At 41.7% G+C, this 13,001-nt stretch overlaps 1 protein-coding gene across 1 annotated transcript in view; it reads right to left on the bottom strand.

Annotated features, from left to right (window-relative positions):
• Window positions 1-434: 434 nt before the first annotated feature.
• The window catches only part of LOC310754153 (glutamate receptor 3), a 204,452-nt gene continuing 191,885 nt past the window's right edge, over window positions 435-13,001 (bottom strand). Inside the window, exons 15-16 of the mRNA XM_083595719.1 lie at window positions 5,742-6,006; window positions 435-1,618 (exon numbers count right to left, since the gene is read on the bottom strand). Coding sequence (XP_083451845.1) covers window positions 5,761-6,006 — 246 coding nt within the window. The 3' untranslated portion in view covers window positions 435-1,618; window positions 5,742-5,760. The remainder of the gene's footprint in view (window positions 1,619-5,741; window positions 6,007-13,001) is intronic.

Raw genomic sequence — 13,001 nt, 5'->3', positions numbered from 1 at the left:
CCAGGGATTGGACCTGGTATCTTCTCTAACTCCAGCCACACGCTCTGCCCCTGAGCTCTTCCAATGTTGTCGACTTCTGCTAGACTCTATGGTGGAGCACATCCTACATCTGAAAAAGCTGTAAGGCAATAAATGCAGTCCGTATCTTAAGCTGTATATACTGGAATGCGTTATATCTGTTAGGAAAACTGAAGATGAACCCTAAGTATCTTTCAGAAAGGAAAGAAAAAAAGTAGCCATGAAATTATGATTGGCAGCAGCTGAGAATATAATAACTACCAGCAATAGTAATGCTAGAGCATTTTGTTACGAGTCGGACCAGCTGGTCTCTTTTGAGGTACCATCCTGTGTTATGTTTTTAATTTTAGTTTTTTACAAAGCGAGGCTGATCCACGAAGCATCGTCTGAGCACAGTGCTAGTTTTTTTTCTTTAAAAAAAATTATTATCATCATTATCATCATCATTATTATTATCCTAACTATTACAAAAGGAAAAGGAAAAAGAAAAGAAAAGGTGGAGATTCTGAAACTGCGTTATGGGGGACAACTGTATTCTTCAGTCCTCTCACTTATAATCATTTGATATTAAATGCTGAATGGAGAAGGGACAACGGTGCCAGCAATAAACATCCAAAAGATATATCGCACAGAAACATGAAATGTGGCAGGAAATGGAATGGAATGAATTCTTCTCAAAACTAGTGATGCTATTTATTTTTGTTTTAATAATAAAAATAAGAATGCACTTGCAGATGATAGAGGACATGGGTGCATTTCTAGCCTGTCCTCTTGTGTTTTCCTTCTTGAAAACTTTCCTTTGTAAGATACACCAGGTCCTTCCTTGACAAATTGATGCATGAGCCTCCATGATGTTTTATTTCAATTGGTTGACACACCTCCTCCCCCCCTCCATATATTTTCATCATTTTTTGTTTTGTTTGTATGTTACATTCACTTGTTGGAGCAGATATATGCATTTTCTTAAAATGTGAGGCAGGATCTAGAGCGGAAATGGCAAAAGAGGATCCTTACCATCACAAAGGAAGGAACAAAGCAACACATTGTGACAGGAAATCACAGAGTTAGGTTAACAGGCTGCCCTAAGAATATAAGCAGTGGTATTCTGAGGCATAATATTAAGAACAGCTTAATATTTTGATAAAAGGGGGCACTTGAAAACCTTTTGTCTCTTTTCAAAAGAATTAACGTCCATATATACTGTGCAGTGGTATCAAAGAATGGCTTCTGTTGAACTTTTGTTAAAATTATTTTTACAAGAATACTTTTCTCTCTTTCTCTTTCCGTGTATGAGAATATCATCTTCTTATCAATCTGTGTTCTTCTTGTAGTAGTAGTAGTTGTTGTTGCTGTTGTTTTGTTTTCAAGCAAAGCAAGACTATTTTTTTTGATGGTTTGCATTGTTTTTGAGTCTTAAGAATTTCCTGTAAGGCACTGAAGGAAAAAATAAAATTCCTATGAAGAGTTCATTGCACCATCGTCAATAATGTGTCAGACCCGACATCTGGGAGGGAGTAAAATTGGCTCAGGTGGTCAGGATCACTGAAGTTGCTGGGATCTTGGTAGCTCCTTCCTTTGCATGCCATCATAAGTGCGGGATCTGCAATGAGAATGCAACTATCTCAGCTGTGTCCCATGAGAAGGAGGTTATCACGAAGGCATAGGTGAAAACCAGGGATGAGGGAAGAAATTATCTGAACATTAGCTACTCAAGCATTATACTGAAAAATACATAGCACCACAAAATCCAACTAAACAGAGGACTTGTTCACACATTACACTGAACACAGGTGCAAGCTGTCTCTACACATGAACAAGTGTTTGAGCGAAAGAATGTACACTTGCTGATGAGTACAGCTCAACTCTTGAACACACAGGGACACAGACTGTACACTTGCTGAATGCTACATGTGAATAACTGTACAGGTAGTCAAGTTACCACAGGCTTAACTTGAGTCAACAGTGTGATGCAGCAGCCAAAAGAACCCAATGCTATTCTAGGTTGCAACAGAAGTACAGTGTCCAGATGAAGGGAAGTAATAGTACCATTCTATTGTGCCTTGGTCAGACCACATACTGTGTCCAATTTTGGGCACCACAATTTAAGAAGGATGTTGACAAGCAGGAATGTGTGCAGAGGAGGGCAGCCAAGATGATCAAGGGTCTGGAAACTAAGCCTTACTAGGAGCGCTTGAAGGAGCTGGGTATGTTTAGCCTGGAAAAGAGGAGAGATGATAGCCATCTTCAAATATCTAAAAGGCTGTTACATGGGAGATGGGGCAAGCTTGTTTTCTCCTGTTCTGTAGCCTTGGTCCCGAACAAATGGCTTTAATCAACAAATAGGGAAATTCCAACTCATTATCAGGAAGAACTTTGACAGTAAGAACTGCTCAATAGTGGAACAGACCCCCTGGGGTGGACTCTCCTTCCTTGGAGGTTTTTAAGCAAAGGTTGGATAGCCATCTGTCATGTATGATTGAGTTGAAATTCCTGCATTGCACAGGGTTGGACTACATGATCCTCAGGATCCCTTCCAACTGTACAATTCTATGACTCTAAGTCTGTATACAGGTACACAAATAATGAAGTCATGGAATGTAGCATGTGAATCCCATATATGTAGCTGTCTTCAAGGTTTGCAGATGAGTTTGCAAAGGGGATTTAAGGAACATAGGAAGCTGCCTGACTCTGAATCAGGCCATTAATCCATCTATATTAGTATTGCCTATACTAATAGGCAGTAGCTCTCCAGGGTTTCAAACAAGGGCTTCTCCCAGTTCTATCTGAAGATGCCAGAGATTGACCTTGGGACTTTCTGCATGCAAAGCAGATGTCCTACTACTGAGCATAACTCATAGCCTATCACTCTCACTCAGTGATACCAATTCAGCAGAGTGCTGTTGCATTGCATGTACTTGCTAGACAACAAAGATCCAGTCAATGTCTAAATCAGGGTTTCCCAAACTTGGCTCTCCAGTTGTTTTGAGACTACAGATCCCAGCATCCCTAGTTAGCAGGACCAGCAATCAGGGATTATGGGAATTGTAGTCCAAAACAGCTGGAGACCCAAGGTTGGGAAACCCTGCATATTGCTGTTAAAGCTTATTTAGTGCAGTAAAGCTTATTTAAAGGTAAAGGTAAAGGGACCCCTGACCATTAGGTCCAGTCGTGGCCGACTCTGGGGTTGTGGCGCTCATCTCACTTTATTAGCCAAGGGAGCCGGCGTACAGCTTCCGCATCATGTGGCCAGCATGACTAAGCCGCTTCTGACGAACCAGAGCAGCGCATGGAAACACCGTTTACCTTCCCACTGGAGCGGTACCTATTTATCTACTTGCACTTTGATGTGCTTTCGAACTGCTAGGTTGGCAGGAGCAGGGACTGAACAACGGGAGCTTACCCCGTCATGGGGATTCGAACCACCGACCTTCTGATCGGCGAGTCCTAGGCTCTGTGGTTTAACCCACAGCACCATCCGCGTTACTGATATGCTAATTAACCTTTCTTTGAAATTATCTAGGCTGTATCTACTTATTTGGAGTAATAACCTCAGCTCCAAGTAGAATTGCCTTACTGAATTAAGAATTAATGTTATGACCTTTGCCTTCCCGGATGGCCGTTGTGAGAAATTACTTTTGGAACAGCTAAAGAGGATGTTGTCATTATATTACCTTGTATATAAATATCTCTGTGTGTGGGGTGGTGGTGGGTGGTGGGTGGGACTGAGTTTAGCCATGGAGGAATTTATGTTACATCAAGTGAGCCTGTTTGCTTTCTGCTATCAGACAAGGAAAATTATGTCACATTGCATTCTTCCTTGCTTGCATTGGCAGAAAATAGAGAGACGAATTTGTAGCTGAATTCTGAATGCCATTTTATCTATGTTATGACTTATAGCTAGACAAATGATGATTGCTAATGCTATAGCACATTACTGTGACCTTTCAAATGCAGTAGAGATAGGAGTTAGGGCTTATCCACTTCTTGCCCCACTCATTCCAGGCAACGGTCCACAAATGGTTTTCTGCAGATTGTCGTTTGCTCTGATTCAGCTTTTGAAAGTGTGTTTTTACAGGGAGCAAAGCTCTGGAGCCAAAAAGAAAGAAAGAAAAAAGGGTGCTCGAACACAGAGCTTTAAAGTGTTGGACTGTGCCAGGAAACCATGAAGGAAGGGTTAGTGTGGGTAAGCCCTTAATCATGGTTAAAGGTAAAGGTAAAAGTACCCCTGCCCATACGGGCCAGTCGTGTCCGACTCTAGGGTTGTGCACTCATCTCACTTAAGAGGCCGGGAGCCGGTGCTGTCCGAAGACACTTCCGGGTCACGTGGCCAGTGTGACGAAGCTGCACTGGCGAGCCAGCACCAGCGCAGCACACGGAAACGCCATTTACCTTCCCGCTATAAAGCGGTACCTATTTATCTACTTGCACTTAGGGGTGCTTTTGAACTGCTAGGTGGGCAGGAGCTGGGACTGAAAGACGGGAGCTCACCCCGCCACGGGGATTTGAACCGCCAACCATACAATCAGCAAGTCCTAGGCACTGAGGTTTTACCCACAGCGCCACCCGCGTCCTGCGTCTAATCATGGTTAGAAAGCAATAAATGGGAATTCTGCCCTTGTCTTCACCAGGAGATTCCCCAACTCCTACTTCCATGTACATACACACCTGTCATTCACCCTTGCTGCTTATACAAATCACATAATTGTAGAAAGTCAGTGTGTTATCCCCCCACCCCCACCCTACCCCCACAGCTTTGGCAGCAGGGGAGACACCTCAAGAATGCACTTACCTGAAGTCACCACAGTTCCCTTTAATAAATGAAAGGGGAAAAGATCATAAGAAAGTCAGGAAAGAATAATCAATGATGTCCATCTCTATGTGTAAGGCTGGAGGGCATGATGATATCCTGGCAAGACCTGTGATGCCCAGTGCCAAAGTTTTCAGGGCTGACCTTCCAGTGAGGATAAATGAGGCGGCTGCTTCAGGAGACAAATTTAAGGGCCCCTCTTAAGGGCAAACAAATTCAATTTATTGTTTATTATGATATTTTAATGACATGTGATCTTGTTTTATATTTGTGTGTGTGTGTTTCATATTTGTGTGTGTGTGTGTGTGTGTGATTTGTAAAATTAATTTTTGGTGCACTAAGGTGATTGTTGGAGGCTGCAATGTTAATGCATCCATTCATGGCAGCTAATAAATTTGGGATATTTTTTCTTTGAGTATGCGCTGGTGTGTGTGCTGTTTTTATTTAGATGATCTCTCTCAAGTGGTGGCAAGTCTTGGGCAAGCCCTAGAAGCTGCCATTCAAAGTGTCCTGGCATCATAGTGAAAATCCAGGATGGCAAATAGTTTAAGAATTAATCCAATAATTGTTTGGGAATTAAAGGTGGGGACGCTGCCTTATACTGAGTCAGAATGTTGACCAATCTCACTGGGTATGACTCTCAGTGGCCTCTCAGGATTTCAGACATGGTTCTCTCCCACCCAGAGGGCCCGAGACACACCTAGGACTTCCTGCATGTGAATCAGGTGCTCTGCCAATCAACTACCACTGCCTTTCCCATGGCATTGCTAGAACACATGTTGGAAAGGCATCAACTGTGTTGTGTCCCATTTCTGATGTGCATAATCCTGAGATGTTACTCCACGTTGGGGAACACAACACCAACAACACATCACCACAGGGAACACCAAAAACATAAACCAGTTGATTTGCTTACTGGACCTTTAGCCGTACCACTAGATCTTAACACTTTCTGTTCCATACACGTTGTAGCCTTCTCTGTACGTAGCATAATTCTGGGTATTGGGTGCAGGAGCAGGCTTAAAGTTTTGTGTGTTCTTTGTGAGTTTCATTCGTTTGGACTCGGCCCGTGACTTGTAACAGAACTCTATCAAGGCCACCGTCATGGCAAGGCCGAGACCTCCGACAAGAATATAGAAAACCCCAGCAACATTGCTCAGGCTCAGAGCGCTTGTCTTGTCCTAAGAAAAACGAACCAGTTGGTTAGTTTTGCAGCGGGAAGGAAAGAGACAGAAGGACAACATCTTTCTAGAGGTGTCTAGCTTTGAAGGCCTAAATGTGCATTTAGACAACTCACTCTCACTATTTTGCAGCTTAGAACTCTTTGTACCCAAATCTTTACATCAATTTCAGAGGTAACCAGCTGAACCAAAACACTCTTGCCAGATTCATCTCACAAATAATGTCCCATGACATGAAAGGGCTTAAGGCAGGAACACCCAGGAAATAATGTTTTATCTCCCCCTACTTGATACTAACTATACAGTATCTGGTAACAATATAGATAGTTCCCTAAACCAGGGGTATTCACTTTGTAGCTGACTACACACAGCTTCATGGTGAATATCACTGGGCTAACCTGAGCCTTTCTATTGATCTTTTAAACATTTTCCCCCTCTGGAGCGGGGCAGAACATAGCACGGTGAATTCAGAAAAAAACTGCTTTTTCATTTAAAAAAAATTAAAGGAAGGCCTTTAATTCTGTTGATATTGGAGAATGTAGAGGAAAAGAATCACTTTTTTGCTGTTTTAACATCTGGTAGCAACAGTTGCTATGTTTGATGAAGCTGGTCAGTTACTTTCAGGCTGAGCTAAATAACCCTACGCTCTCACTTGAGTTTCTGGGGTTGAACAAACAAACAAAACTCCCAGCTTAAAATATTAATCAATCTATACTGTCTAAGGTGTACCATCAAGGCAATGGGGGAAGACTTTTGTTTGAAAAAATAATATTAATGATTTCTCTGTCTGTTTTGAGACACCATCATAACCATTTTGCTGCTGAATTGGATTACCTGCTACATGGTTTCTCAATTGTTTGAATACTTATGGTTTGAGCTGTGACACAAAGAAAATCAGAAGGCTTGTCAACATGAGAAGGCTGTGCAGGTGTGCGTTGGAATATGAATTCAAACCGATTGAGTCAAACTGGTTAAAGTCTCAATGTGGACAGACTGCTTTTGGGCTTGCGAGACTGGGTTCCCCTCCCAGCCAAGACTCACATTGCAACCGGTGACTAAGCTATCAGCAGCTGTTAACGTTGCAGGACTAAATGAGCCTCCACGGTTATGAGAATTGCAAAATGTAACTCAGCAAGCAGAAAGTGGCAACAAGCCATTCTAATTAACAAAAAAGCAGTCCACACACAGGGGCTTGCTCCAGTCTGACAGCTAATTTCATCTAAAACCAACACAGCTCTCTCATGTAGGCAAGGCCTGAGTAATTGATGTCAATCTGGATTCCAGACCAATTTACGGCAGAAATTTGAAACTGACTCTTTAAAAAGTTGCAGGTTAAGCCTCAGCTTACCAAAAATCTTTAAGCAGTTGCAAAATGTCTTTCGAATTTGGACCCCCCCCCCAAATGTCCCAAAACCAAACAATGAAAACCAGACCCCAAAATAGATCAGTTCCTTCCAGCCAGGGGAAAACAAACACATTTTAGAAGACTGGGCTTGGCTGACTTAATAAATTTTGAATCCTTTCTGATTTTTTGGTTTTAGGTTTGAGTTACAAAGAGGCTGATCCTGCAATGGTGCATTCAAACATCCATCGGCCCAAAGTTCACCTTAACAAGAAGCCATCTCCAAGCCCTGCTGGAATCAATACTCATGAGTTGACTTCAGCAGGACCAGAAAATGGAGCCCTCTAAAAAAACTTCTAGTAATTCTTATTATGGTCATTATCACAGTAATTTTTCAAAGGCACAAACGAAAGGCAGGTGTTCAATTCTCATCTGTTTGCAATGGGAACTGGACACCAGGCTGTTGTTTGGTGCCTTAGAAATGCATCCAAATCAGTATTTAATACTGGTTGGGTATTTCAGTTCTTTTTTCCTTTTGAAATTGTTCCATTATATATACATCTCCATGTTTCATCACAGCAGGTAAGCATAATGTTTTCTCCCAAATCAAGAAGGAAAAGCGTTTATGGATGGAAACCCCCTGGGTCACTTCTACATCTGGAGTATCCATTTCAAACTTATGGAAGTTCCACTGGAGAAGTCCCCACTGGGATGGTCCACACCCACCGCCCCAGCAACATAATTTGTGTGTGAAGCTTGTGACAAGCTGAAAGCCATACCATAAAAGGGAAATCAAAGTACGCAGTGGCAAAAGTTTCTGGTATGGAATGTAAGTAATACAGTAGCAAAATGGTTTGATGAATAATCATAAAAAAAAATTGAATGGCTAAGATTTATGGAATGAACCAGCAATAAAATAGTGCGCTATTATATATATATTTAAAAAATAAACCCCTCCAGACTTTCTTTCTTTCTTTAAAAAAAAAAGGATATGTCATGCTTATTAATGTGAAGTCCTCTGAAAAATGTCCATCCTTAACACTCATGCATTTGTTGTTCAAAAACCATCATTGTGCATGGAAAGGAGTTACAAAATTTCATAATAAAATCGATGAGCTTTGAAAATTTATGGAAAATAAAGGCAAACTAGAGGCTAAAAAAATCATACATGGACTCAAACGGAACTTCTGTAGGTATATATTAAAGTAGAGATACCAGTTTGAGATTTTTTTTTTGAGGGAGGGGTCAACCTGAGTATATATATAAAAAAATGTACTTACAACTAGCGCCTTTGATACTGCAAAAGAAAAAGGCTGTCATTTTTACTGAGTCTTTTAAAAAAATGGAGTTCTCTTAAAAATAAAAAATAAATAAAAATCCCTGCCCTTTTTTTTTTTGACGGGGATGGGGTGTGTTTTCCTCAATGCTTTAGAATGTAAATAGTTAACTTTGGAGAATAACTTTGGTATAAAATAAAACAGCGGGTCAAAAATATATATATATAAATATATATGTGATTGCTAATCAGTACAAAAAGACCTTCAGCGACTGACCTTACTTCCCGAGTCCTTGGCGCCACATTCACCCTTATCGTACCACCATTTGTTTTTCAGCTTGTCTAAGATGCCTTGTTCACTGAGTTTCAATACTGCAAGGTTTACAGGAGTTCTTCACGTGGGAAATAACATAAATAACATTATATTATGTTATTTTATGTTATTCAAGCTTTAAACTACTTTAAAACTATACAAAGCGATAAAGCAGGGTTCCTGGCCACAAATGTCAAAAGAAATTATCTCGTACTGCAGGCAAACTGGAATCGTAAACCCCTTAAAAGTTAAAATTCTAGAGCATCGCTAGATCACCAGGTCCTGCCCATATCGCTTTGAGTAATCGGCACACACTGTTAAATAAACTCCATGGAAACAAAGTGGTTCAATTCTCCCCAGTTTTTTCCACCCCTTTTTTTCTTTCTTTTTCTTTTTCTTTTTTTCCGGTGAGTACCTTTAGTCAGCTTGCAGTAGCTTTACAATAGATTTAAGGTGGAGGAGAAAGATTGCCCTTAAAGGTTGCTTATTGAACTAACAGAAAGAATGCCTCTGTTTCAGCCAGTGCAGATGAATGTTTTTCTGCTCATCCACTCCCATTCCACTTCACCTATGCATCCAGCTGATGAATAAGATTGGGTTATCCAGTATATTTGCAGAGAATTTCTAGCAATGTAGTTGTGATACACAGGTAATCCCTTTGTACAGTGGTGTGTCAAAAGAGATCACAATGCAGTTTTCTGCACTATTGCATGTAGAAATTATCTACAGTCACTTTTATCTCTGATCTGGTGGCACGGGAAAGCTCTATAGATATATAAAATGGCTTTCCTTCTTACGACTAGCATAAACAGAACCTCATGTGGGCTTGGTGAGATCACACCTGGAGCACTGTGTCCAGTTCTGGGTGCCACAATTTAAGAATAATATTGTCAAGCTGGAACGTGTGCAGAGAAAGGCGATCAAGATGATTAGGGGTGTGGGAATTAAGCCTTATGAGGAATGGTTGAAGGAGCTGCATATGTGTAGCCTGGGAAAGAGGAGACTGAGAGGCATAGCTGTCAACTTTTCCCTTTTCTTGCAAGGAATCTTATTCGGAATAAGGGAATTTCCCTTAAAAAAGGGAAAAGTTGACAGCTATGCTGAGAAGAGATATGATAGCCATCTTCAAGTATCTACTGGCCACATGATACGTGCACTTTGAAAATACTTCGGCTTGTTTCCCTTGTCTTATATTCAAAAGAAGGAAAGAAACAAAAGAAAAAAGGAGAGAAATTCAAACAAGCTAGAAAGTCCCAAGCTATTTATGAGAGATGTTGACCCAATACATACCTTACTAAGGAAGTGTGAGTTTCCCTAAATTCTGGACACAAACCGCTCTCTGGCAAGGTCTGTAAAAAGGGAGCCATGATGTGGGACAGCTGAATGTTGAGACAGTTTCTTGTTGCAGTTATGGGAACAGTGTGGGACCACACGTTCGAGAAATAATGGATGGATTGGATTACACATGCCCTGTAGTCTTATGATCAACCACAACAAAAGCAGGATATAAATCCTAGAGTTGCTTCCAACTAAGTTCTACTCAGAGTAGAGTTTAATGAGCTTAAATTAAGTATTGTCCATTAATTTCAAAGAATCTACTCAGAATAGGACTAAGATTGGATGCAGCCTCTAACAGACTGAGCTACAGTAGGATCGCCACAACTTTGAGAGGTGGGTATGCATTGGGTATGCCTAGTCTTGGTTGGAAGGGAGGTTGTAGCATCCGCCTGCCCCTCCTTGGCTAAGGGTATCCTGTTAAAAGGATCTGGGAGGAGTGGCTCCTGCCCAATGCCCAGATGGGGGCTAGGGCCATACTACTCCTCCAATGGTGACTGCTTGGGGGACACCCTGATTTGACGTAGGTCATAGAGCGATCCCCCCCTCCACCCACCAGCTTCACCTTTAGAAACACTCCCAGTGGACGAGCAGGAGTGACATGAGCCATTGTTTACCACAATGCCTTTGGTCAAACCTCACATCTGTAACCAATAAAGTCTCATTTGATCCCCAAAACCAATATGTCATGTGTTGTCTAGTTATTCTCACCTTAGGGAACAAGGTGGTCACGGGGCCTTGATATGCAGCCAGATGAAAGCAGACTCCCACAAAATCTCACAACCACAACAACTAGCCTAGTGAGTTGTTAGGCAACAAGCCTAGCAGCTCACTTTTCCAAAGCATGTTGCAGAGTTGCAGGAGCAGGAGTCCTGATCTGGACTGGGGTCCTGATGTAGATAGTTGGCTTTAACACTTTGCCCTACTTGAGTCCCAATTCCTGCTGTTTGCATTGGTCGTGTGTGTGTGTGTGTGTGTGTGTGTGTGTTTCTGTGTAATCTCCCATTTCTGTGTAATCTCCCATTTCTAAGGTTGAAATGTATTTTTAGGGTCCATCTTATTTTTGAAATGTTAAGTTGTTGGGAACAGTTTTTAATATAATATAACATTGTGTTTTAATATCAATATTGTATTTTAATTGTTATAAACTGCCCTAATCCTCTTTTAAAGCCATCCAGGTTGGTGGCCACCACTGCCTTTTACAGAGGCTAATTTACTACAGCACAGCAAGGACATTTTCACCATCCTGACCAAAGTCTATTTTTAAGGGGCAAACTACAGGTGTTGTTAATTTTGTGTAAAGCAAGGAAGTATACCCATTCTACTACCCTCCACCCCAAAGGGCAAGTTTAGGGCAACAGTGATTTCAAAAAGCTTAATGAGCTACTGGGTGTGATCCCATGGTCAGAAATATCAAAGAGAAGGGAGTCTAAGAAGGATGGGAGTTTCTAAAAGGAGAAATATTGAAAGCCCCAAAGCAGGCAATACCAATAAGAAATAAAAGTGGGAGGCATCTAAGGAAACCAGTGTGGCTGCATTAAGGAGCTTACAGATGAGCTGAGAATTGAGAAGAGAATTCTTGGAGAACAGGTGAGGTCCCTACAGACTGGAGGCAGGCAAATGTTGTCCCCATCTTCAAAAAGGGGGAAAGGGTTAACTACTGACTGGTGAGTTTGACATCAATGAAAGTCCTAGAACAGATTATTCAACAGTCAGTTTCTGAGCATTTAGAAATGGATGTTGTGATTACTAAGACCCAGCACGAATTTCTCAAAAATAAGTCATGCCAGACCAATCAGATTTCTTTTTTTGGATGGAATTACAAACTAGGTGAATAAGTGAACTGCTGTGGACATAGTTTATCTTGGTTTCAGTAAGACCTTTGATTTGGATTTGTGGCTAGTTGACTGCCTGAACCCAAAGAGTACTCATCCTGGAAAAAAGTGACAAGCAGGATGCTGTAGGGTTCTGTCCTGGGCCCATTGTTGTTCACCGTCTTTATAAATGACTTGGATGAAGGAATTGAGCAGTGGCGTAGCGTGGGGGGTGCAGGGGAGGCCGGCCGCACCGGGCGCAACATCTGGAGGTTAGGGCAAATCCACGGGTTAGGGGGCGCAAATCCACGGGTTAGGGGGCGCAAATCCACGGGTTAGGGGGCGCAAATTACTTGCCTTGCCCCGGGTGCTGACAACCCACGCTACGCCACTGGAATTGAGAGAATGCTCTTCAAATTTGCAGATGACAACAAACTAGGATGGGTAGCTAATGCCACAGAAGACAGAATCAGAATTCAAAATGACTTTAACAGATTGCAGAACTGGGTGAATTGAACTTCACTGGGTGAAAATGAATTTCAATAGGTATAAATGTAAGGTTCTGCATTTAGGTAGGAAGAACCAGATGCACAAAAATAGGATGCGGGACACCTGGGTTACTGGCAGTAAATGTGAAAAATATCTAGGGGTCTTGGTGGACCACAAGGTTAATGTGAGTCAACAGTGTCATGCAGCAGCAAAAAAGGATAATACAGGCTGCATCAACAGAATTATTGTGTCCAAATCAAGGGAAGTAATTGTACCACTCTATTCTGCCTTGGTCAGACCACACCTGGAATACTGTGTCCAATTCTGGGCACCACAATTTAAGACGGATATTGACAAGCTGGAATGTATGCAGAGGAGGGTGACCAAGATGACCAAGGGTCTGGAAACTGAGCCTTACTAGGAGCG

Source organism: Podarcis filfolensis, assembly GCF_964270895.1.
Source record: "Podarcis filfolensis genome assembly, chromosome: Z".
NCBI lineage: Eukaryota > Metazoa > Chordata > Lepidosauria > Squamata > Lacertidae > Podarcis > Podarcis filfolensis.
The sequence above is the reverse complement of the archived record's forward strand: the minus strand, read 5'-3'. Positions and strand labels throughout refer to the sequence as shown.